The 25,221-nt window shown below is 46.9% G+C and overlaps 2 protein-coding genes across 2 annotated transcripts; both read left to right on the forward strand.

Annotated features, from left to right (window-relative positions):
* Positions 1 to 1,892: 1,892 nt before the first annotated feature.
* On the forward strand, positions 1,893 to 6,903 carry LOC144253529 (transmembrane protein 42-like). Its single transcript, XM_077795684.1, has 3 exons — positions 1,893 to 2,147; positions 3,951 to 4,097; positions 4,919 to 6,903. Exons 1-3 carry the CDS (start codon positions 1,938 to 1,940, stop codon positions 5,027 to 5,029), a joined length of 468 nt encoding a protein of 155 aa, XP_077651810.1. The 5' UTR covers positions 1,893 to 1,937; the 3' UTR covers positions 5,030 to 6,903.
* An 11,569-nt stretch (positions 6,904 to 18,472) lies between these two features.
* Positions 18,473 to 22,290, forward strand: Tmem42 (transmembrane protein 42). Its single transcript, XM_077795685.1, has 3 exons — positions 18,473 to 18,727; positions 20,527 to 20,673; positions 21,662 to 22,290. The coding sequence occupies exons 1-3, from the start codon at positions 18,518 to 18,520 to the stop codon at positions 21,800 to 21,802; spliced, it is 498 nt and encodes a 165-aa protein (XP_077651811.1). The 5' UTR covers positions 18,473 to 18,517; the 3' UTR covers positions 21,803 to 22,290.
* The last annotated feature ends 2,931 nt before the right edge of the window (positions 22,291 to 25,221 follow it).

Raw genomic sequence — 25,221 nt, forward strand, 5'->3', positions numbered from 1 at the left:
AGAGGAATGGACACCATGAAAAGAAACGACACTGAGGCAAGGCTGGAGAAAAAAGGGTGGCAGAAGGCACTCATTGCCCAGGTCATCACAGCCCCCACCATCACCCCAGGGGCTTCATGCTTTAAAATTCCCTCTTTGCCCCCTTTTAGATTATGACATCTGGCTCTTCTAGGTGAGGAGGAGTCTAGGGTTTCCCAGAACTCAATGGATCATTTTTTTGCTTATAAGCCATCTTTAAGTTTTGTTTTAATTTTTTTTAAGTAAATGTGGAATGGGAGATTCCCCTCGTTTACCCAGTTGAGGCAATTCTGGCTTGCATCGTTTTTTTAGTAAGTTTGTCCACAGTGTATTCAAACATCTGTAGAAAGGTCACAGATGAGTTGGTCGCACTATCCAGTGCTGCAGCAGGAACAGAAAAAGGCATGTATTTTTCTGCCCTGACAAAGTCCTGTGAGGAGACATGTATGCTGCAGGATGCCCATGTGCACTTAGAACAACAGTTACTTAAAGCTTTGCTCCTCAGTGTGGTCCTTTAACCAGTAGCACTGCTACTGTCTTGGAGGAGCTCGTTAGAGCCTCAGTCCAGCTCCAGATAGCTTCAATGCAATGCCCTGCACTAGGCCTTAGACATCTGAAAACAACTGAATGTGTAATTAACTATCCTCAAGGAGCTGGCAGGCTAGTACAGACAGACAACCAGAGGAACCACCACAGGACTGGTGAAAATTTCAGAGCAGGTGGCTTGAAGATGCTCAACTGCTAGCCCTAGAAAAGACATTGTTTGTTCTAAGAGAACCCCTTGTACATTATGTAGTCTTGATCAGGCAGACACCACTTGATTTCTTGAAGATTCAAAGAAAGGAATTTTAAGGGGAACATTTTTTGAGCGGGGGTTTACTTTATTTTTTCTGAGCTTCAATTTTCTCATCTGCAAAATGGGACAGTCTGTACCTCATAGGAGTTACAGGGATCATCCATGATTTTATTTGAGCCACAATCCACTCTATGGGCGAAGCAAGGTGGCACACAAAGACTTCCATGAAAACTCCCAGAACAGGGAACAGAATGCTGTTGAACATTATGTGTGCTGTGAAATAATTTGTGTTTTAGAAAAGTCCCAGGCTGGCGAGGTAGTTCACCTCACCTGCTGAGCATGCCAGGAGGAGGCGAGGGATTCAATTCTCAGCATGGAAGCTGGGGGATGGGGTGGGCTGGGGATCCCATATATAAAATACTTTAAACATTTGTACTCTATATAACTAAATATGCATAGAGAAAAAGTACTAATTTTCCTGGAGAGTGGAAATAGCATACATTCCAACAGTTCTATGATTTCAAGAAAATGCAATTTTTAAATGACATTATAAAGACACATAATTGCATAGAAGATCAGAGGTGACGTTGATCTGAGCAGAGTGACTACGGACGACTTCTCACTGCCTACCCTCAGGTTAACTTCCCACGTAGGGCGCACCACCCTCTCTCCACCCCAGCCTCCTTTCTCAGTCCGGAGGCGTCCAGCGCCCTCTGTCGAAGCAGCTCTTCACTGTACGTGTCTGGACCTAGAAAGAACAGGTGAGCGGGCAGGAGGCGTGGGAATGCAGGTGACTCGCGGTTCCGACGAGTCAGGACTGGGCATGAATACGCTGCGGGGGTCGGTGCAGGGCAGCGCTGTGTGGCCGGGGTTGAGGCCGCAGGTTGCAAGCGGCTGTCGTTCCGCACCCACAGCCGCCACGCGGGCCCCGGACCTGGCGTCTACACTGCGGGCCCGGCAACACCCTGCGTAAGACGGGAGCTGCGGACGACGGGCTCACGTAAGCACGTCACGTGGCCGCCTCCGGAGCGTGGACCGTCACGTGGGCACGTCCTCAGCGCTCGGGCTCCGGCGGGCGGGCGCGCGGCTGACAGCCGGCGGCGGGCAGCGGGTGGCAGGCATCATGGCGGCGCGGTCGCTGCCGCAGCCACAGCCGCAGCCCCCTAGGGGCGCCGTGTCGGCCACCGCCTACCCCGACACGCCAGCCGAGGTGCCCCCGCACCTGCAGGCCGGCGCGATGCGGCGCCGCTTCTGGGGCGCGTTCAACTGCCTGTGCGCCGGCGCGTTCGGGGCCCTGGCCGCCGCCGCCGCTAAGCTGGCCTTCGGCAGCGAGGTGCAGCCCGGGGCGGGCGGCGGGGGGCGGCGGGCGGGCGCCGCGGGCTCCGGGGCGGGCGGGGGGCCTGCAGCCGGCGCCGCAGTGAGCCGGGCAGGCGGGAGCGGCCTCCTCCCGAGTCGCGCCGACCCGGGTCCCGCGCGGGCGGTAAGGGACGGCGGACGAGGCCTCCTCCTGACAGGTCTAAAACCTTCCCTGCGGTTGGGCTAGTTCCGCTCTGGGGGAGACCGCCACCTCCCACCTCTCATTTTAAGTCCCCTGTGCCTCAGACTTTCTCTGCACGCGATTCCAAGGTGAGAAACCCGCTGCCCATCGCTCTTCTGTCATTATCGGGTGTTCTGGCCGGTCTACCCTATTGCCAGGAAAATTGGGCGTGTGGGGTACCCTAGGCATACGGGGATACTGGAAAGAACCGTCTGGAAATTCCCCTGAACTGAGAACCCTGCCCCCCAGCAGCCTCCCTCCAGGGCTCAGGTGCATCCCCTTCGCCTCCCATCCCCAGTCTCTGCTTGATAGAGGAGTCTCATTGCATCCCCAACCCAGAGTTGGGCTCAAACCCCACCGTCTGTTTAGGGCTAAGTCAGTGGGAGCTGCCACGCTTGCAGTTGGTGTACTGTGGAGTGTGATTCTTGGGGTAAGTGGTCCAAAGTAAAACAAATGACTCTGTGGACTGGGAAGTTTTTTAGTCTTTATCAGTTGCCACCCAGCCTTCATAACCTTGTATGTCAGCAGGCTGCCACTGGACCATAAGATGCCTTGTGTAAATTCTAAGGAAGCACTCTCAGTTAGTAGAGTGCTTGCCTTGTATGCACAAAGCCCTGAGTTCAATCCCCAACACCACCACCACCAAAAAAAAAAAGGCACTCTTTTCTCAAATATTTAGCTTCTGGTAAACCTAAGAGAAATAAGTAGGAGGTCTAGATAGGCCCAATCCATGGAAGAGGCATGCATGTCTGCAGGCAGTTTCCTTATTCTCAGCCAAGCAAGGAGGTCTATATAGGTTTTGTATAGGAGGCTTCTAAAGATTCCCTTTTCTCTCAAGGTTTTTTCTTTAAAAAAAAAAAAAAAAAAGAAGAAGAAAGAAAAAATTCTTTAGGTCCTTGAAGTGATGCTTGGAATGACTCACATCACTTCCGATGGTGTATCCCCAGTCAGGACTGTGTCCTGGTTAAAAGCGTGGAACTACAGTGTCTAGGGTTGAATCCTATGGGCTCTCATACTGAGGCACTTTAGGCAAGTTATGCAGTGCCCCTGGTTCTTTATCTGTAAAATGAAGTTAAGGAATAAGCAAGAATGCACCGAAAACACCTGCACAGGTAAAGTCTTAGCACAAAAGAGGCCCAGGAATGCCCTGAGGAGCTGGCCTGAATGAACTTGTAACTTGGGGATTGGGGTGCCTCGTGGAGGGAGGTATGGCCAATTTGTGCCTTACCTGATCCTGGGAAGTAAGGACTCCCCCACACACACACTTATAAGCACATACCAAGTAATAACTACCAGGCCCTGTGGTCTGCAAGCGTTGGTTCCTGTGGGACCAGTAAGAGAGGTCTGTGTTCACAGGAAAATACTAATTCTGGGTTAGTGTTTCACAGCCAGCAAGAGTCTTCTCTGACTGTTCCGTCTGGAAGATGGGTCTGCTGCCCACTGAGGGTTAAGTGAAAATCTGCCCTAGATTGTTTTGAGTCTCCATGGGCTGTGGTGCCATCTTAGTAGGGGTCTGGCTGCCACAGTTATGTCCCTGGGTGAGCTGTAAGGGGAGCTGCAGGTGGATGGGCATGGCTGCAGCGACACTTTCTCCCACAGGTGAACATGAGCTTATGCATCTTAGGCATTATTGTGATGGCGAGCACCAATTCCCTGATGTGGACCTTCTTCAGTCGGGGCCTCAGTTTCTCCATGTCTTCAGCCATTGCATCTGTCACAGTGACTTTTTCAAACATCCTCAGCTCAGTGAGTAGCCTGAGGGTCTCAAAAAATACTTTTTAAGGTGGAGTTGGTCTGTGACATGCACTTCCCAGGCTGGTGCGCTAAATCGGGGAACAAAACATATTCCTTGCATCCAAGTATACCACGATAAAAACAAAACTCCAGCACAGCCCTGAGCAGATGCAAGAAGTGATGAGCTACCTTGTTAACTGGATCTGGGTGAGGAAGGTGGTCCCTCAAAAAACGACCACATTTTTGAGCACTGGTCTGCAGAACATCGGATCCCAGCTTCCGGCCCAATCCAGCCAGGGTTCCTCATCATATTCCTGGGCCAGTAGTGGATCCAGTTCCAGGGGGAGGTGCTAATGGGTCTTGGGGGTAAATTTGGTTTTCCTGCACAGAGGTCAGGATCTGCTTTCTTCTTTTGTTGCTTTACATGGGCAAACAGGTGCCAAAACTCGGCCCAGGGGAGGGGATGGAGCGGGCGGGGAGAGGCACTTGGCACCTGGCAGTTAGGCAAGGCTTGTGCTGCTCCCTTTTCTGCTCACACAAAAAGGGGCGCGGGAAGCTGGCTCCACTACTGTCCACCTGTGATTGACATGGTGGGAGGTGGCCATCTCAGCAGCCTCAACAGCAACCTGGCAAGAGTTCCAGAGATCAGGGCCCTCTGGGGTGCCCCAGCTCCAGGACAGTGTCTGACACACAGTGGTGCAAGTGGCATCACTGCTCCCTCCTTGACACCTCCCCCTGGCTCCTTTCTTGCCATTTCTAGGATGTCTGATTTCAAGTGAAGTCGAGAGAGCAACAAGGGATCCTCAATTTATTTCCTTTTAATGTTCTAACAGGTGGTTGTTGAGGCGGCTAAAGATTGTGGTCTGGAGCAAAGTAAAATCACAGGTATTAAGACCATGCATCAGAAAGCTGGTGAAGGAACAAGTAATCATGAGACATCATGATTGTAGAGGTCATCCTCATTCATAACTCAAGCATTAGGGGAAAAAAAAGAAAAAGAGAAAAAAAAAAAAAGAGGCTGCACCAAAAAGCATGCACAATGATGTCCTGGGATGATCCCCCGACCCTCCCCACCCACCTGTGCCCCTGCAGCAGCTCAGCCCCCCAGAGACCTCCTGGGAGAAAACGGATTAGGATCTCAGGGGCCATGAGGAGTCAAAGGCCAGGAAGATTCCAAAGGCTGTGAACTAGAAACTTCTAGCTCCTTATGGGACGTTTTCTCTCGGGTTTGACAAAAAAAAAGAAAAGAAAAAGGCAAACAAAACATAACTGATTGGTGCCCCAAACCCTACAGATCCACACACAGCTGACTATGTCATAAAAGAAAACCAGGAACCAGATGAAACAAACAACAAATGATAACCAAAAAAACAAAAAAAAAAAAAAATGGGAGGCACATACATTGAAGGAAGTGAGGACAAAGCCAAAGCACAAAAATGGTGAGCGGGGCCAGAGGAGCAAGGCAAGACTGCGATGCCCCAACTGTGGTCTGGTGGGGCTCTGTGTGTCAAAGGAGGCTCCCGTGGCGCCTGGTACGGCAAGCAGCCTCACAGCCACTGGGAGCTCCAGGCAAATGGGAGGGAGAGGGGGAAAAAAACATTTAAAATAGGCTTTATGAATCTTTGTTCCTCAAGCAATAAATGAAATGGTTCAGGAACTCAGATAACCGAGAAATTGCTGCAAGCCAAACAAAAATGGACGAAGCTATGAAGAGAAGGCAACCGAACAATCACGATTCTCTTGCTGCGATAAGGTCTAGAAACAGAAGCAACAGAAGGCCTGGAAAAGCCATCGCAAATATCAGGGATGATGGGTTATTCAGGAAGGAGAGGGGGGAAAAGCAGTCAACAGGTAGAATTAAGACAAAACAGTTGAAAGAGAGAGAACATTAAAAAAAAAAAAAATAAGGCAAGGCTGAATTTAACATTAGAAATATACCCCCATCAAAACACATGGCCAGAAGATCAAATGAAAAGGTCACAAATGCACACTTTCTCCTCCACCCCATTAAGTATTAGATCTTTGATCACAACAGGTAGGGTAAGAAGGATGTTTTAGAGATACAGTTGCATCAACAGAAGCAAAACCCATCTTAAACAAATGGGTTTTGGGGATAAGAAAAGGCTGCTAAAAATTCAGAAGTCACCACTCCCCAGAGCAATGGATAGCTTTAGAAGACCAAGGAAGATCAACGAGGGTCAAAAGTGCCAAAGCGGGAGATTCGGCCCCTCCAAAATACCACTGGGATGCCTGGATGCGGGAGCTCTCCCGTGTCACCATGGATGGCCTGGCCGCTGCTGCACCTCCCTTCCTTGGGATGACACAACACAGAGACAGTGAGTCACCTGGGGATGGGCTTGCCAGAGCTCCTCCTGCTTGCCACAGAGAAGCAAAGGGATGCTTGCGACAGCCCTGGGTGCAGGAAGAGAGGAGATTCCCAAACCAAGAGACACGTAAAACCTTCTTCTTGGCAGGCAGCAGGGGCTCAGGGTGAGGGTTCACTCCGGAAGTCACCAAGACTATTTCACACACCAAAGCCCCTGCCCCTCTAAACAAGTTCTTTTCAGAGAATGGTAATGTGGGTTCATCTCATGCTGCTCACTTTGGGGACATGAAGGACAGGACTTCTTAGAATTAATGCTTTCTCTACTTAAATTCTTCCTCTCTCTCAACCTGACCAGAAAGTTCCTGGGTGCTACAGTGGATGGGGGAGGTATTACACTTGATCTCAGTCAAAAGGCTGAGATGCGATTAATGTGCAGGGATTAAAATGTATTAATTTACATTTACCAATAAAGAGCCCCAGACTTTTCTTATATTCAATTGCTATTCCTCTCCCTGAATTCTGATGCTGATATAGAATTTGGTAAGTTTTAAATTCAGTTAATCCTCGATTATTCAAACTCTTCTACGCTGGCAAACTGTAGGTAGTTGGCTTGCAGGTTTTTTCTTCTGAAAACATATCACACATAAGCACACACAGGGTCACTCACTACCAGATCAGATGCCAAGGACTGCATGATTCCAGATATTTCCCCAGGTAAAAGGGCTCCATGTGTATAAATGCTGAATAGACTGACCTGCAACATCTTCTGTGGGCCTAGCTTTAATCTCACACTTTCTTCACCTTTAAGGATCTAGGCATCCAAGATAATTCACCTGAATGGTCCATCCGGCCAGCCAACTACTGACTTAACTGTGTGAACTTAACTCTTAATCGTCTGCCACATAGAGGCTCTTCCCTACACATAAAAATCTAAAATACAGAACACTGTCAGGACAAGATATGGACTGTTTCTAATCACGTGCATTTCTTATGTGAATTAGAACAAAAAACATGTCACTGAAATAAAGTAAAACTATAATCTAAATATTGTTTAAAACAATCCATTTTAATCATCTAAATTATTTACAATACAATAACATGGATCATTTTAAAGACATTGGATTTTAAAAAATCACCAAGTGATACTTCAAATAACACATTAAAATATATTAATAAAATTTTTTCAGTGCTCAAAACTCCCCCCACCCCTGACATGGGACAGCAGGCTCTAGACAAAAGTGCCTAAAATACAAGTCTTCCCAGTTTGCCCATCACACCAGTTGTTAAGAAAAAGGGTTAATCAATTTGTTTTCAAAATTTCTCCCTATGAAATTTTCCTGGAGAGAATGGTGGATCCCAGGACTGTGGCTAAGTGTGGATGATGGACCAAAGCAGAGACCAGACCAGATGGATACAAATCCCCAAACAGAGGATGCCCCAAGTCTTCCCACCGAGGCTCATCTGTCTGCCTGTGACTCACTGGTTGTATACAGAGAGCCACCTGGAGCCTCGAGGATGATTTATGTACAGAGTAAAATGCTTCCCACATTCCAAACATCAAAATGGTTCTGTCATTCCCAACAGAGAAAAAAAGAGCCAAATCAGAGTACATCCTTCCCCCTCTGATGAGCTTTTAGAGATGAGTCTTATCAGGAAAACAAGTTCAAAAGAACTCTAGGTCATTCAAACAATGAGACCATCCCTAAATTAATTTTAACAACCTAGATAATTCCTTTTTGAATTCACATATCTTGAGCCTGACCCTTCTACAGTTTCAACTGTAACTGTGCATGCCTCACCTCAAATAACATTGCTGGGGTGGATTTGCTGCAGGTTTCAGTAAGGAGGGCCTAGGAAGAACGGTCACTGCCTATGGTGACTTTTTAGTCCTCATGACTAGTTTCCTGGCTCCTTTCCACCAGGAGCTGCTCCCTTCCTTTTTACGTAAGCCAGTGCTTATGGTTGGGACTTTAGTCCCATCACCAGTTCCCTCTCTCCCTCGGACCTCCAAGAGAAGTTGTTTGTCAGCATGATAGCTTCTGTTCAACTTCTCAAAGATGCACCCAGTGGTGGTCCTTGAACTTCCTGGATTCACCTTCTACCTGTAAAGCTGTGGGGAGGGCACTGTCTACCCTTTCAGCACAAGTCACTCAGATACTATTCTTCAAGGACACCTGCCTGCCAGATGGCCACTAGGACAGGGGTAGGATGGCTAACACAGCCAGTTGCCCTTGGTTGACGGTGTAGATACTACATAGATAAGCATCTTCATTTTTGCACAAACTTAATCCGGTAACTTAATTGCTTAAAAAAAATCAAACCATAAATAAATCTAAATGCTAAACCATTGTCAACTTTACCTATGACTCCTTGGAAGTTGACAACAAAGGAAAAAGAAAAGTCAGGCCAATTCAAGTCTCTTGACCACAGCTGTCAGAAATTAGCCAGGGGATGGGAGACACCACCAAGAACCTTGGCTCCTTCCTGCCTTGTGTTTTTGTGGGGAGTGTTGGAGTCTCTGCAGATGAACATTGTGAATCACAAAGATGAATGTCCTTCCTTCAAAGGTGGTGACTCAGAAATGTTACAAGGATGACAGCACTGGGTCAATTCATCTTTTTCAGGGTCTGTCCCCTTATCACACAGAGCTTTGCAGCATGTGGATCTGGGAGATCCAGGAAGAGTAAAGGGTAACTATCTGGGGCATAGGGTGACCACAGACCCTTGCTCCCAGGGCCCTGAGTAGAAAGCTTCCCATTCTAGGGGCAACTGAGATGGGTCATTCTACAAACTCAGGCTCACCTTCAGAGACTGGGGTAGGGGAGTGGGGATGCAAGATCAGCTCAATGTCTTTTCTAGATTCATCTAGAGTCTTCTGGAAGAATTTAATGACATTCTGTTAGGGTTTATTTGGTTAATCACTTTGAAAAATTCCAATTTGAACATGTGTAAGCTAGAAAGAAAGTGACATATATGCCTTCATTGAAGTAATTAAAGTCAAAAGGCTGGTCTATCAAGTGTTGTCAGGAATCCTGAAAGTTTTCTGGGCTTCTCTCTCTCTCAGTGCAACCCACAGGTAACAGATTCTGTCATTTGCTTTCAGAATGACCCAGAACTCACAATTCCCCTAGCACTGCCCAGGTCATAAACTCAAATGGGGAGTTAAGAAAACCTCCATGAAGAAGGTGACACCAGAGGTCAGGTGCTGGATAGGCAGCTCATTATAGAGTCACACTGGTGCAGAAGGCCGAGCTGGCTGAATTAAGGTGAAAGTACAGAGTGTCCAGAAGGGCTCCTCCTATTCTGTGCTGGACACCAGGCAAAGGAGGCACCTGGCTGTGGTCCCCTGACAAGTGTCCAACAGACAGTCTGTAATGACTTGGATTTGAACTTGAGCAGAGAGGGAAGCTCCCAGAAAACTTGTTCTAGAATGTTCCTCAGGTTTCCTAGGAGATGGGGGCACAACACAAACAGCACATCCACACACAAAGAAAGAAGCCAGGAGGAGGCATCTCCTGCTCCACCTCAGTCCCTCGGCCCCTCCTAGAGCTGAGATGTTGTCAAAGCCCTGTCTTCTGACTGAATAAGTCTCCAGCAGAATCCAGGCTGGGCCACACTTATAAAAGAAGGACAGAACGCTCCTGTGTCTCTCTCTGAGAGGTTTCTCTCTACTTTGGGGAAGAAGGACTTCAACTTACAAGTGATGAGCTAGGAAGATGGGTTTCCAGTGAACACTAGACGCTGCAGTTTACAGAACCAAATGGTTATTCTCTTCCTGACTGGAAAACAAGTGTGGAGTTGGAGCTTGAATAAGACAAACTTTGGCCTCAATTGGAACCTCTGCGGTATACATTTTTTTTTTCATCCATTCACTCAAATGCTATTTTCTGAGATGATTGTGGTCCAGGCACTGTGCTGCGCACCAGAGATGCTGAAATGAGAGCTGAAAGGGACTGACATCAGGCTTCCTCATTCTAGTGGGAAGTGATAAATCAAGTCAAAGAGCAAAGATGTGGAATCATTTGCACTTGGACACCTAGTGACATTTCAAAGTCAACTGTGCATACATCAACTCATGGATTTCTCCTGAAACTTTATCCACCTAATACCTTCCCCAACTCTACTGATGGCAACTCCATCCTTCCAGCTGCTTAGGTCAAAAGCCCTGGGACGATCTTTGACTCCTCTCAACTTTCCATCTAATCCTCAGCAAACCTCTTTGTCAGATTCGCTTCAAAAATTAACCCTCTCTTCACCTCTTTCTCCACCACCACCTGGGATGGAGCCACCAACTATCCATCTCCTGGATGATTGTGCTAGCCCCACAATTGATATGACTGCCTCTACTCTAGAGTTTATATGCATCATCATAGCAATGTGCTGGGGTCTTTGTTTCTAAACAGGCCTCAGGACCATGGTTTATCATCACGGTTTCCTTCCTTCACTGCATTTGTGACCCTGGAAAGCCCATCTAATAGGCCTGGCCACATATGGTTTGGATCTTGCTAAAATGAAAATTTTCATTACTCTCACAAAGAATTCCGACCAATGGAGGACAAAGTTGAACTAGGTGCTGGAGGAATGTCATCACAATTATCAACCAGTAGGAAGGACTGTCTCTTTTTCAACAGAGGGAATATGGGGAATTGCTTAAGAAGGGGATGGAAGATTGAAAAAGCAAAAGGGAACGTTGGGAAAACATAGTGCTGATAACCACAGGAATCAGAGCCCCCACTTCTGTAAGACTTGGGGAGCAAAGGAAACAGGTTAGAATAAAATAAACTGAGAAGGCCGTAGCAGGGGGTCCTGAGCAGGGGAACCCAGAGCTCTGAGGGGAGGGTGCGTCTCCACTTCCCTCCCTGAGCAGGAGGAAGGAGTGTTGTGCTGAGGCAGGTCTAGGATGAGGGAGAGCGATGCTGTTGCCAGGGTGGAGAAGCACTGCTGAGGGAGACAGCTCACAGGCAGGAAGAAACAGGTCTCCTGCTTCTCCTCCTGCCCTCAGGGGTCTCCCTATCTGCAGCACCTGACACAGAAGCCTCAGCAGGGTATATAATGGCGAATTCAGAGCTAAGAGACAGTAACTTAATCATTAGATTTTCCCCTGATTTTTTGTTTGTCTAAACAATGCCACATATTTCCTTTGCTCCCCCAGTCCTACAGAATTGAGGGCTCTGATTCCCGTGGTTATCAGTACCATTGCTTTTTCAATTTTCTCTTTTGCTTTTTCAATCTTCCATCCCCTACTTAAACAATTCCACAGTTAACACTACAATGCAACCACAGATTCTAGTTCATCAAGTCAGGGTCAAGAAGGACAAGATGTGGCCTGGACATCTCCTATAGATCCTGGACTTCTGTTTGAAGAAAACCATGCATTTATGTTTCTTTGCATGAGGGGTGGCTGTATCATCAAGGGAAATGTTCACTGATGATGTTTGTTTTGAGGTTAAGTAAGAGAAGAAGGGCCCATCCCAAGGCATCAACTTCTCCCCACTGATCTGTGCCATGAGGGGGATTTTTCTAGAAGGAAAAATAACAAATTATTTTAAAAGCTTCAACACTTAACCAGAAATTCATTAAATTTAACAAAAAGGTGCTTTATACCATAGAAGTCCCCACACCAGCACTACCTGAAGAATGGTCTGAGGGCCCACATCAGTCTGCAAACTGTCCACAATGAGATAAGAAGGGAAATTGAGAGTAAATGGTCAGATGCATTTTGGACAATTAACATTGTCATGAAGTCCAAGCACATGACCAAGCATGTGGGTCCGCTCAAGTGTCATGGAACACTTGGGTTGAGTTGCAGGTGGCATGAGCCACTAACTAATGATCACATTACCACAAGTGATGCTTTAAGGTTTGTTTGGCAATCTTTAGCCAAAAATGCCTAAAAATCTGAGCAACTGTAAGTGTATATTTATTTTTCTAATTTGTTTCTTTTACCATGAAGTTAATTCTCATCAAGTCTTTCAAAATTTAAAGCTTTACATTAATATCTAACTTGGAGGCATAAAAATTTGCATTGTGTAGCCTTCAGCCTGAATTATAGATTGGAAAACAAACCTCACTGGAAATTTTTTGTCAAGAAATTAGATATATCAGCTTCAATCTGGAGTGTTAGTAAAAGAGAGCTGAGAAGCTTATACATTATCCCTTGTAAATGGGACAGTTATCAACCTGAGCTAGCTGAAAAAAAAATTAAAAGAATCGTACTCATTTATTATATTATAAACCTTAATACTGATAAAACAGTATTCATTCAAATTGCGGGTCTCAGTGTTTAGTACAGAAAATCACCACTTACCTATCTTTTTACTATTTGGTTAGTTATAGCTGCCGAACTATGAAAGTTGAATTTAACAACGAGTCTCCATGCTAAATGCCCTAGGCACATTTTCAATGAATAATGGGTACTGTCTTCATAATGCTTTTAGTTTTCCCTATGTTTGTTCCTATATTTTAAAATGCAATTTAATGTCTGTTGAATCCAATAAAATTTGATATTATATTTTAGTTTCCTTTGCTTTTATTTTTTCTCATAATTTGGTGTTATGGTATTTTATAAAAATATTGACTCATGATGAATTGATAAAAATGCAAAATATGACCAACCAGTTATCACTGAGAGTTGAGAAGTACCACTCATATATGTCTGTAAAGCCCCCGAGGCTTGGCTGGCTGTTGTCATCTGGCTGAGCCTTCCCTCTTCATCCCTGGGACAATTATGGTGGGTGGGGATTCCATCCTTGAGAGCACAGCCACTGACAGAGACCAGGGGCTAGACCACAGCTGATGGGCTGAGGGGCCTACTTACCTGGTTCCTGAGCCCTGCAACTTTACCTGCTTTGGCTGGTCGGTTCCAGTTTCTGCAGAACACCAGAACAGCTGAGAATACAGTACAGTTGCTTTTTCTGGGGCCTGAGGGTGGCAGGAGACACCACTGTTGGGGGTCAGGCACCCAGGAGAGGCAGGGGTTGGATATGGCTACAGCTATTCAAGGCCTTAGTGTCACAGGTAATAGAGGCCCCGAGGAGGACTGTGGGCTTATATATTTTGGGATGTGGAAGAACAACACCTCTCTTTTCTGTTCTTTCTCTTCTAAAAAGAGGTCCCTAAACCTTTGGCTGGAGTTCAGAAATCTCCTCTTCCAATGGCTTCCCTGGAAACTCATGGAAACCTTGGTGGATTCTGCCTTGCCTTTCATGTTCCAGGTTCCTCTCTTGCTTCCTTTTCCTGGATTTGTCTCATCTGCTATGCGTTGCTGAGCTGCTGGTCCCCAAGTTGCTGATCTAAGCTACAGGTCCAGATTTCCCTCACTGGTTTAAGTTCTTCGGGGCTTCAGAGCAAGATTAGCCTAGCATGGTGTATACTAGATACTATTCAACAAACATTTTAGTCCTGGATTTAATCACTGTGCTGGGCTTTATGGGGCTTGGAAAATACAGGCTAAATGTTAAGGCGAGGGCTGGGGCTGTAGTTCCGTGGTCGAGTGCCTGCCTAGCATGCATGAGGCACTGGGTTCCATCCTCAGCATCACATAAAAATAAATAAAATAAAGGCATTCTATCCATCTACAACTACAAAAAAATTTAAATCTTAAGGAGGAAAAGGGTCATAATGCCTGTAACTTATTTGCAAATGTTTGGGGTGGGGGTATAAAAGGAAGATGCATTAATTAGGTGGGCTAATTTCAAAAGGTGGGAAATACTCTAATAACACAGAGCATTTTGTAAACTATTTTTTAAGATGCTTTCCTTTGATCCTGGTATGGCAGGAGGGTGTGCAAGGGGTTTCCTCTCAATCTGTGATGTTTCTTCTCTTCCATCCACACCCGTGGGTAAGTGTTCTTCTTGGCCAGACATGCCTCCCTGCACTTCACCTGGAGGACATCAACCAGGCCTCCCAACTTCCTGCCCCCAAAGCAGAGGGACTCATTCAAATGTGCCCATGACCAGTTCAACTGCCCATGCACAGGGAGGCCCTCTCTGGATCCCCAGAGGAGCATGGAACTGAGATATGACTGAGTGGGAAGAGTGGGAAGAACCCTGAATCGGGTGGGAAGACCTGCAACCTAGGGAGTCCTTGCCGGTCTGGCATTGCCCACCTACCCCCAGGCAACTGTAGCCTCCAGAAACCACTGACGCTCTAGAAAGGATCCGGAATGTGAGGGGCCGAGTCTCCTCCATTGGCATTTCCTCCCACCGTGCACCCATGACAAACTGTTTCCTGGCAGGTGGTGGTGTAGAGGGGTTGGGAGGTTCAGCTCCTGCCCTGGATCTCTTCTTAGGAAAGCAAACCCCACATACCTGATCTTGTGCTTCCATCATTAGAGCCAATTCCTTCAAGTTTTCTGCTGTCTCCAAGTGCCCTCTACTGGCTACAGGAAATTCTACCACGCGGCCTGCTCAGTGGTTTCATTAATGAGGTTCTAGGCATAACGTTAGTTAGAAGAGATCGAAATAAAAACACAAGACTCAATTACCTTATTTCTATTGCTAGGTCCGAGATGGCTCCCCTCTCTGGTTCGCTCCTCTAAACTGCCCAGCAGGACAGCAGGAATTACTCAGGGCTAGCAGGAGAGAGAGAGAGAGAGAGAGAGAGAGAGAGAGAGAGCATGCTGGGGACTAGCCTTTTATTAGGGAACAAGAGATTCAGGGGAGAATTCCATCCAATGAAGGTTGAGGGGGGGCTGCACTCCAAGGTCAGGGTCAGTGATTGGGTCCCCGGGGTCAGTGGTCAGGCACACGGATGGGCTCTCTCATCAGGAAAGGGTCGGGAAAAACTTCGACTTTTGCCAAAGTGCCTCAGACCCTTAACGGGAGGCACCCGATCACGTGTGAGAATGGCTCCCCACAGTTTATGTGAAATGTTCAGAAAATGCAAAACAATGGGAAGCAGATCATTGGTTGCTTGGCTTGGAGTATGAAAGACTGTATGCCATGAGGGAACTTTTTCAAGTGGCAGAAATGTAGTTTGTGGACATGGCTATGCAACTCTAAATGACTAAAGATTGAATTGTACACTTGAGTGAATTTTGCCAAGCATGGTCATACACACCCAGACACTTGGGAAGCTGAGGTAGGAGGACTGCAAATTCATGACCATCATGAGCCAACTTATCAAGACCCTATCTCAAAATAAAAATTGTGCTGGGGATGAAGCTCAATGTTAGAAAACCCCTAGGTTCATCCAAAGTACCAACAAACACATACATTTTAAAAAATTTTTTTAAAGAATTGGGGCTATAACTCAGTTGAAGAGCACTTGCCTAGACTGTAAGAAGCCCTGGGTTCAATCACTAATACTGCCAAAAAGAAAAGAAATAAGTGAATTTTACAGTTTTTGAGTTATACCTCTTAATAAAGCTGTAGAAAGAAGTTTAAATTTAATGTATGTTTGAAGTCTCAAGGAATAGTAGTAAATCCCTAAGGGCCGGGTATGTAAAAGGAATTTAAAAGGTAGCAACTGCCTTGGAGGGAGAAGGTAGAGTACTGACATTGGTAGTGAAGAGGCTTGGGTCTTATCACCTGTGTTAGCTAGGGCTGCCATAACAAATGACAGACTGGGTGACTTAAAGCAACAGTTTATTTTCTCACAGTTCTGGGGCCAGAAGTCCAAAATCAAGGTGTGTTGGCCCGGAAGAGCATATGCCCCATGCCATTCTCTCAGTTCCTGGTGTTGCCAACAATCCTTTGTATTCCTTTGCTTGTAGAAGTGTCACTCCATTCACAGTATCACATATATCATGGGGTTCTCCCTACTGCTCCCCGCCTTTTATCAAACCCAAGACCTTATGCATGCTAGATAATCACCCTACCACCAAGCTGCACACGCCCCTGCACCGCTTTTCTTATGAGGACCCAGTCATATTGGATTAGATTACTGCGATTACACGTGCAATTACCCTATTTCCAAATAAAGTCACGCTTACAGCTACCAGCAGTTAAGACCTTAACCTATCTTTTTAGGGGACACAATTTAACCCGTAACATCACTCATAGCAAGGAAAGAAGACAAGGTAGTCCTCAGGACATGGAGTTAGGATTGAGAACCCAAGGAGTACAGGGATCTGGTCTTACGCATCCAGGTTACTATGATGCTTGGAACAGGAAGGGCCTGGCCCAGATTATGTGCTCATTTGTTTGAACAGAAGAAAAGACAGGCACAGAGGAATGGACACCATGAAAAGAAACGACACTGAGGCAAGGCTGGAGAAAAAAGGGTGGCAGAAGGCACTCATTGCCCAGGTCATCACAGCCCCCACCATCACCCCAGGGGCTTCATGCTTTAAAATTCCCTCTTTGCCCCCTTTTAGATTATGACATCTGGCTCTTCTAGGTGAGGAGGAGTCTAGGGTTTCCCAGAACTCAATGGATCATTTTTTTGCTTATAAGCCATCTTTAAGTTTTGTTTTAATTTTTTTTAAGTAAATGTGGAATGGGAGATTCCCCTCGTTTACCCAGTTGAGGCAATTCTGGCTTGCATCGTTTTTTTAGTAAGTTTGTCCACAGTGTATTCAAACATCTGTAGAAAGGTCACAGATGAGTTGGTCGCACTATCCAGTGCTGCAGCAGGAACAGAAAAAGGCATGTATTTTTCTGCCCTGACAAAGTCCTGTGAGGAGACATGTATGCTGCAGGATGCCCATGTGCACTTAGAACAACAGTTACTTAAAGCTTTGCTCCTCAGTGTGGTCCTTTAACCAGTAGCACTGCTACTGTCTTGGAGGAGCTCGTTAGAGCCTCAGTCCAGCTCCAGATAGCTTCAATGCAATGCCCTGCACTAGGCCTTAGACATCTGAAAACAACTGAATGTGTAATTAACTATCCTCAAGGAGCTGGCAGGCTAGTACAGACAGACAACCAGAGGAACCACCACAGGACTGGTGAAAATTTCAGAGCAGGTGGCTTGAAGATGCTCAACTGCTAGCCCTAGAAAAGACATTGTTTGTTCTAAGAGAACCCCTTGTACATTATGTAGTCTTGATCAGGCAGACACCACTTGATTTCTTGAAGATTCAAAGAAAGGAATTTTAAGGGGAACATTTTTTGAGCGGGGGTTTACTTTATTTTTTCTGAGCTTCAATTTTCTCATCTGCAAAATGGGACAGTCTGTACCTCATAGGAGTTACAGGGATCATCCATGATTTTATTTGAGCCACAATCCACTCTATGGGCGAAGCAAGGTGGCACACAAAGACTTCCATGAAAACTCCCAGAACAGGGAACAGAATGCTGTTGAACATTATGTGTGCTGTGAAATAATTTGTGTTTTAGAAAAGTCCCAGGCTGGCGAGGTAGTTCACCTCACCTGCTGAGCATGCCAGGAGGAGGCGAGGGATTCAATTCTCAGCATGGAAGCTGGGGGATGGGGTGGGCTGGGGATCCCATATATAAAATACTTTAAACATTTGTACTCTATATAACTAAATATGCATAGAGAAAAAGTACTAATTTTCCTGGAGAGTGGAAATAGCATACATTCCAACAGTTCTATGATTTCAAGAAAATGCAATTTTTAAATGACATTATAAAGACACATAATTGCATAGAAGATCAGAGGTGACGTTGATCTGAGCAGAGTGACTACGGACGACTTCTCACTGCCTACCCTCAGGTTAACTTCCCACGTAGGGCGCACCACCCTCTCTCCACCCCAGCCTCCTTTCTCAGTCCGGAGGCGTCCAGCGCCCTCTGTCGAAGCAGCTCTTCACTGTACGTGTCTGGACCTAGAAAGAACAGGTGAGCGGGGAGGAGGCGTGGGAATGCAGGTGACTCGCGGTTCCGACGAGTCAGGACTGGGCATGAATACGCTGCGCGGGTCGGTGCAGGGCAGCGCTGTGTGGCCGGGGTTGAGGCCGCAGGTTGCAAGCGGCTGTCGTTCCGCACCCACAGCCGCCACGCGGGCCCCGGACCTGGCGTCTACACTGCGGGCCCGGCACCACCCTGCGTAAGACGGGAGCTGCGGACGACGGGCTCACGTAAGCACGTCACGTGGCCGCCTCCGGAGCGTGGACCGTCACGTGGGCACGTCCTCAGCGCTCGGGCTCCGGCGGGCGGGCGCGCGGCTGACAGCCGGCGGCGGGCAGCGGGTGGCAGGCATCATGGCGGCGCGGTCGCTGCCGCAGCCACAGCCGCAGCCCCCTAGGGGCGCCGTGTCGGCCACCGCCTACCCCGACACGCCAGCCGAGGTGCCCCCGCACCTGCAGGCCGGCGCGATGCGGCGCCGCTTCTGGGGCGCGTTCAACTGCCTGTGCGCCGGCGCGTTCGGGGCCCTGGCCGCCGCCGCCGCTAAGCTGGCCTTCGGCAGCGAGGTGCAGCCCGGGGCGGGCGGCGGGGGGCGGCGGGCGGGCGCCGCGGGCTCCGGGGCGGGCGGGGGGCCTGCAGCCGGCGCCGCAGTGAGCCGGGCAGGCGGGAGCGGCCTCCTCCCGAGTCGCGCCGACCCGGGTCCCGCGCGGGCGGTAAGAGACGGCGGACGAGGCCTCCTCCTGACAGGTCTAAAACCTTCCCTGCGGTTGGGCTAGTTCCGCTCTGGGGGAGACCGCCACCTCCCACCTCTCATTTTAAGTCCCCTGTGCCTCAGACTTTCTCTGCACGCGATTCCAAGGTGAGAAACCCGCTGCCCATCGCTCTTCTGTCATTATCGGGTGTTCTGGCCGGTCTACCCTATTGCCAGGAAAATTGGGCGTGTGGGGTACCCTAGGCATACGGGGATACTGGAAAGAACCGTCTGGAAATTCCCCTGAACTGAGAACCCTGCCCCCCAGCAGCCTCCCTCCAGGGCTCAGGTGCATCCCCTTCGCCTCCCATCCCCAGTCTCTGCTTGATAGAGGAGTCTCATTGCATCCCCAACCCAGAGTTGGGCTCAAACCCCACCGTCTGTTTAGGGCTAAGTCAGTGGGAGCTGCCACGCTTGCAGTTGGTGTACTGTGGAGTGTGATTCTTGGGGTAAGTGGTCCAAAGTAAAACAAATGACTCTGTGGACTGGGAAGTTTTTTAGTCTTTATCAGTTGCCACCCAGCCTTCATAACCTTGTATGTCAGCAGGCTGCCACTGGACCATAAGATGCCTTGTGTAAATTCTAAGGAAGCACTCTCAGTTAGTAGAGTGCTTGCCTTGTATGCACAAAGCCCTGAGTTCAATCCCCAACACCACCACCACCAAAAAAAAAGGCACTCTTTTCTCAAATATTTAGCTTCTGGTAAACCTAAGAGAAATAAGTAGGAGGTCTAGATAGGCCCAATCCATGGAAGAGGCATGCATGTCTGCAGGCAGTTTCCTTATTCTCAGCCAAGCAAGAAGGTCTATATAGGTTTTGTATAGGAGGCTTCTAAAGATTCCCTTTTCTCTCAAGGTTTTTTCTTTAAAAAAAAAAAAAAAAGAAGAAGAAAGAAAAAATTCTTTAGGTCCTTGAAGTGATGCTTGGAATGACTCACATCACTTCCGATGGTGTATCCCCAGTCAGGACTGTGTCCTGGTTAAAAGCGTGGAACTACAGTGTCTAGGGTTGAATCCTATGGGCTCTCATACTGAGGCACTTTAGGCAAGTTATGCAGTGCCCCTGGTTCTTTATCTGTAAAATGAAGTTAAGGAATAAGCAAGAATGCACCGAAAACACCTGCACAGGTAAAGTCTTAGCACAAAAGAGGCCCAGGAATGCCCTGAGGAGCTGGCCTGAATGAACTTGTAACTTGGGGATTGGGGTGCCTCGTGGAGGGAGGTATGGCCAATTTGTGCCTTACCTGATCCTGGGAAGTAAGGACTCCCCCACACACACACTTATAAGCACATACCAAGTAATAACTACCAGGCCCTGTGGTCTGCAAGCGTTGGTTCCTGTGGGACCAGTAAGAGAGGTCTGTGTTCACAGGAAAATACTAATTCTGGGTTAGTGTTTCACAGCCAGCAAGAGTCTTCTCTGACTGTTCCGTCTGGAAGATGGGTCTGCTGCCCACTGAGGGTTAAGTGAAAATCTGCCCTAGATTGTTTTGAGTCTCCATGGGCTGTGGTGCCATCTTAGTAGGGGTCTGGCTGCCACAGTTATGTCCCTGGGTGAGCTGTAAGGGGAGCTGCAGGTGGATGGGCATGGCTGCAGCGACACTTTCTCCCACAGGTGAACATGAGCTTATGCATCTTAGGCATTATTGTGATGGCGAGCACCAATTCCCTGATGTGGACCTTCTTCAGTCGGGGCCTCAGTTTCTCCATGTCTTCAGCCATTGCATCTGTCACAGTGACTTTTTCAAACATCCTCAGCTCAGTGAGTAGCCTGAGGGTCTGGTGCCCTTGTACTAAACCTGGGTTCTGGGTGAGTTGTGCATGAGGGACCCCTGCTTTCCCAGGGGAAAGGACAGGATGTGAAGCAGAGGTTGGGCTCTGGCTGACCCCCACTTTGCTATTCCTCTAATCATGGAGCCATTAAATATGAAGGGTTGGGGCTGGGGCTATAACTCAATGGTAGAGTGCCTGCCTCGCAAGTGTGAAGCACTGGGTTCGATCCTCAGCACCACATAAAAATAAATAAATATTTTGGGTTCATCTGCAACTAAAAAAATATTTTTAAAAAACATGATGGACGGGTTGGCAAGCCCTCAGTGGCTGAGGGCTTGCCTCACATGCGTGAGGCTCTGGGCTCTGGGCTCGATCCTCAACACCACATACAAAAATAAAAAAGTAAAAAACAAAGATATTGTGTCAATCTACAGCTAAAAAAAAAAAAAAAAATATGATGGACTTCTCAAGTTAGATAAGAATATAGCCTGGCTTGGTGCTCCTTCCAGGCTGGGGACTTCTTTCTGAAGTCCCTCTGTAGCCTAGCTGACTCCTAGGGGTCTATGAATTTGAGAATGAGCCCTGGAGGGTCCAGGTTCCTTCTGGTGGTCTGAAGTTAACAGGGCGGAGCTGAGCCCAGTCATTCCTAAAGTTCTGGGAGGAAGGCTGTGGTAGCTTAGCATGGGTCAGTGACTGCCAGGAACCATCTCTATGTTAGGTCCACCTGCTAGCCTGTGCTGGGTCTTTCTCACGTTCTCTGTTAGGGTCTAATGCTGTGAGTGAGGCGACACCCCACTTCTATTGGGGAGTCAGAGGTGAATGGAGTGAGCGGTGAAGGTGACGGCCAGGTGCGAAGCCCCAGGATGCTGGCTCTAGACCTTTGCCGCTGGCACCTTCAGGGAGAATGTCAGCCAAAGGAGAGTGTGTTATGCCTACCCATGGAGGGCAGGTCCCTCACCCCTATCTCTTCTGCGCAGGCTTTCCTGGGCTACGTGCTGTATGGAGAGTGCCAGGAAGTCCTGTGGTGGGGAGGAGTGTTCCTCATTCTCTGTGGGCTCACCCTGATCCACAGGAAGCTCCCGCCCACCTGGAAGGCTCTTCCACACAAGCAGCAGTGACACCAGCTGGCAGGACGAAGAGCTGATAAGGCCACCATGGTGCCCAGCCTTGGGTTGGTGTGCAGAATTGCTTCCAGGGGGACCTGGGTATGCAGCCTTCTTACGGTTGGCCGTGGGGTGATGCCAGACCAGGCAGGTCTTCGGGCCAGCCCTGCTCCCAAAGGAACAAGCCTCCGATCTCCAAGCCCTGAGTGCAGAAACTGTGGCTTCTGTGAGGAGGAGAGGCAGTGTGGCAGTGCTCTTTTGGAGGTGTCCTCAGTCATCTGCGTAAAGTTTTGATTCTCATGTTCCTGAGCCCGGGCGGATGCTGAGCTCCTGGGTTGCTCAGCTTCATGTATGGTGCCTGAAATCACACTGTAACTATAGTCCTGTTGTCCAAGGCCGTCACAAACCTCTAGTGTCAGTGACTGGTGGGGCTTTCTGACAACTCCGTGCTGACTTATAGGCCATCTATGTCATGCTTATGTATTATGGCAAGCAAAAGGAAACCTGAGTTAATAAATAACTTTTTTTGTAAGTTAAAACTATCAGAATGGAATCTTAATTCTTTCCTTCCTTCTGGAGTTAGAGGGAGCAGCCAGGGTGAGCTGAACTTCTAGAGTGGGGCAGGTGGAGAGCGGCAAGCATGGAGGTTCTGCCTGGTAGTGCCTGGCTGCTCTGCTGCCTGTGTTCCTTCTGGAGTCTGCCAGGCCAGCGCTCGACATTCGGCCATTCTCTCAAGGAGGAAAGTTGGACCTCATTTTGGAGCCCTCGTTCATTTTCCATATCAGGAAAGAAACCTGGGCCAAAGGTTGGCCCCACCCTTTGGTCTCCTCTGTCCTTTGTTTCCCTTCAGTTCTTTTGCTAACTTATATCTTGTGAATGTAATTCCTAGCTCAGAATAGTCTGGCACTGCCATTTTTCTCTCCGTGCACAGCATTAACCTGCACTCACCTGCTCCAGCTCTTTGCTGGGGTTCCCCCTGACCCTTTACCAGTCCTCTGAGCCTGATCCCCATCTGGGCTTCTTCATTCACTCCTTGTAGATGAGAGGGCCCTGATGTCCTGTCCAGGACAGAGGAAGCTGGTCTAGGCCCCTCCTCTGGCACAGTACCTCTGTGGCTCTCCTCTCCTTCTCCAACAGTCTCACGGCTCTGGATAACTGGGGTTGGCCCTCATCTACCACTCCAACAAGGGTTCTCTCTGTTGATAGCTCCTTAGTCCCCATTGCCCCACCTGATCCCCACATGCTGGAGTCACCCTCAACATCTGGTTACAACACAACAAATTTCAGTTCATTCTCATGGAAGAAAACTATAGTTAGAATAAAAAAAGCTATAGCTAGAAATAGAAGGACACTCCCTTAACATGATAAAAGCAATATATGTACAATATACCACTAACATTATAGTGGTGAAAGGCAGAAAGCTTTTCCCCTAAGCTCAGAAACAAGACAAGGACTTCTGCTTTCACTCCTTCTATTCCACATAGTTCTGGAAGTCCTAACTGGAGCAGTTAGTCAAAGAAAAGAAATAAGATGTCTAAATTGTAAAGAAAGAAGTAAAATTATCTCTCTTTACAGATGATATGATTTTAATATGTGGAAAATCCTAAAGATTCCTTAAAATGTTAGAATTAAGAAATTCAGCAAAGTTGCCTCATACAAAAGCAACATTCAAAAATCAGTTCCGGGGCTGGAGATGTGGCTCAAGCGGTAGCACGCTTGCCTGGCATGCGTGCGGCCCGGGTTCGATCCTCAGCACCACATACCAACAAAGATGTTGTGTCTGCCGAGAACTAGAAAATAAATATTAAAAATTCTCTCTCTCTCTCTCTCTCTCTCTCTCTCTCTCTCTCTCTCTCTCTCTCTCTCCTCTCACTCTCTCTTTAAAAAAAAAAAAAATCAGTTCCGGTTCTATACACTAACAATGAGCAAGCTGAAAGGAACTTTTTTTCAACTCAACAGTGGCATCAAAAATAATAAGATACTTAAAAATGTATCTAACCAAGGAGGTGGAAGACTTGTGCACTAAAAGCTACAAAAGATTACAGAAAGAAATTAGGGAAGACATAAATAAATGTAAATACATTACATGTTCATGGATTGGAAGACTATTGTTAAGATGACATACCACCCAAAGTGACTTACAGATTCAATCCAATTCCCTGAAAGTATCAATGGTGTTTTTGCAGAAATTGACATCCTAAAATTCATATGGAATATCAAGAGCTGAGTAGCCAAAACAATGTTGAAAAAGATCAGAGTTGAAAGACTCAATTCTTGATTCCAAAATTACTGCAAAGCCATATAATCAAAACAGTGTAGTACTATCATTAAGACAGAGATATAGATCAATTGGGATATAACAGGGAGTCCAGAAAATATTTGACAAAGGTGTCAATACAATTCAATGGGGAAAATGATTTTTTTCCAACAAATAGTGCTGGGAAAACTATATCTATATGAAAAAGCTGAATGTTTACCTTACTTTGTATACAAAAAATAAATTAAAAATTGATCAAAGCCATGAAAGTTAAAACAATGGTATAAGGCCTTGAGTTGGATCCCCAGTACCACAGCAAAAAAAAAAAAAAAAAAAGCTAAAACAATAAACTTTTCAAAGAGGGGAAAGATTTTTGTGACCTTGGATTCGGCAACAATTTCTAGGAAGGATATGACACCAAAAACACAGGCAGTAAAATAAGATAAATTTTGATGGATTTGTCATCTGATCCAATTTTCCTACAGTCTGACAATTCTTTTTTTTTTTTAAGAAAGAGAATTTTAATATTTATTTATTTTTTTTTTAGTTTTCGGCAGACACAACATCTTTCTTTGTATGTGGTCCTGAGGATCGAACCTGAGCAGCACACATGCCAGGCGAGTGCACTACCGCTTGAGCCATATCCCCAGCCCCCTGACAATTCTACTTCTTGCGACAATTCTATATCCCAAAGAATTGAAAACAAGTACTTAAACAAATATTAGTACAGCAGTGCTCATTGCAGCATTATTCAGAATAGCTAAAACGTGAAAACAACATCCATCAACAGGTGAAAGGATAAAGGCTGTGATAAATATATATATATATAATATATATATATATATATATTTTTTTTTTTTAAATACTATCCATAAGAAGGAATGAAGATTTAACACATGCTTCAATGTGGACGGGCCTTGAAAACACTTCTCTAAGTGAAATAAGCCTGACACAAAAGGACCTATGTTATGATCCCATTTATTTGAGGTCCCTAGAATAGGCAGATGGGTTAAAAAGCAGAGCAGTTTTACTAGGTGCTGGGGGAAAGAAACAGGCTGTTATTGTTTAAAAGATATAGAGTTTGTTGGGGACAATGAAAATATTCTGGAAGTGGATAGTGGTAATGATTGCACAGTGCCCTGCATGTACTTACTATCACTGAACTGCACGCTCCAAA

The sequence above is a fragment of the Urocitellus parryii genome, chromosome 3 (genome assembly GCF_045843805.1).
Source record: "Urocitellus parryii isolate mUroPar1 chromosome 3, mUroPar1.hap1, whole genome shotgun sequence".
Taxonomy (NCBI): domain Eukaryota; kingdom Metazoa; phylum Chordata; class Mammalia; order Rodentia; family Sciuridae; genus Urocitellus; species Urocitellus parryii.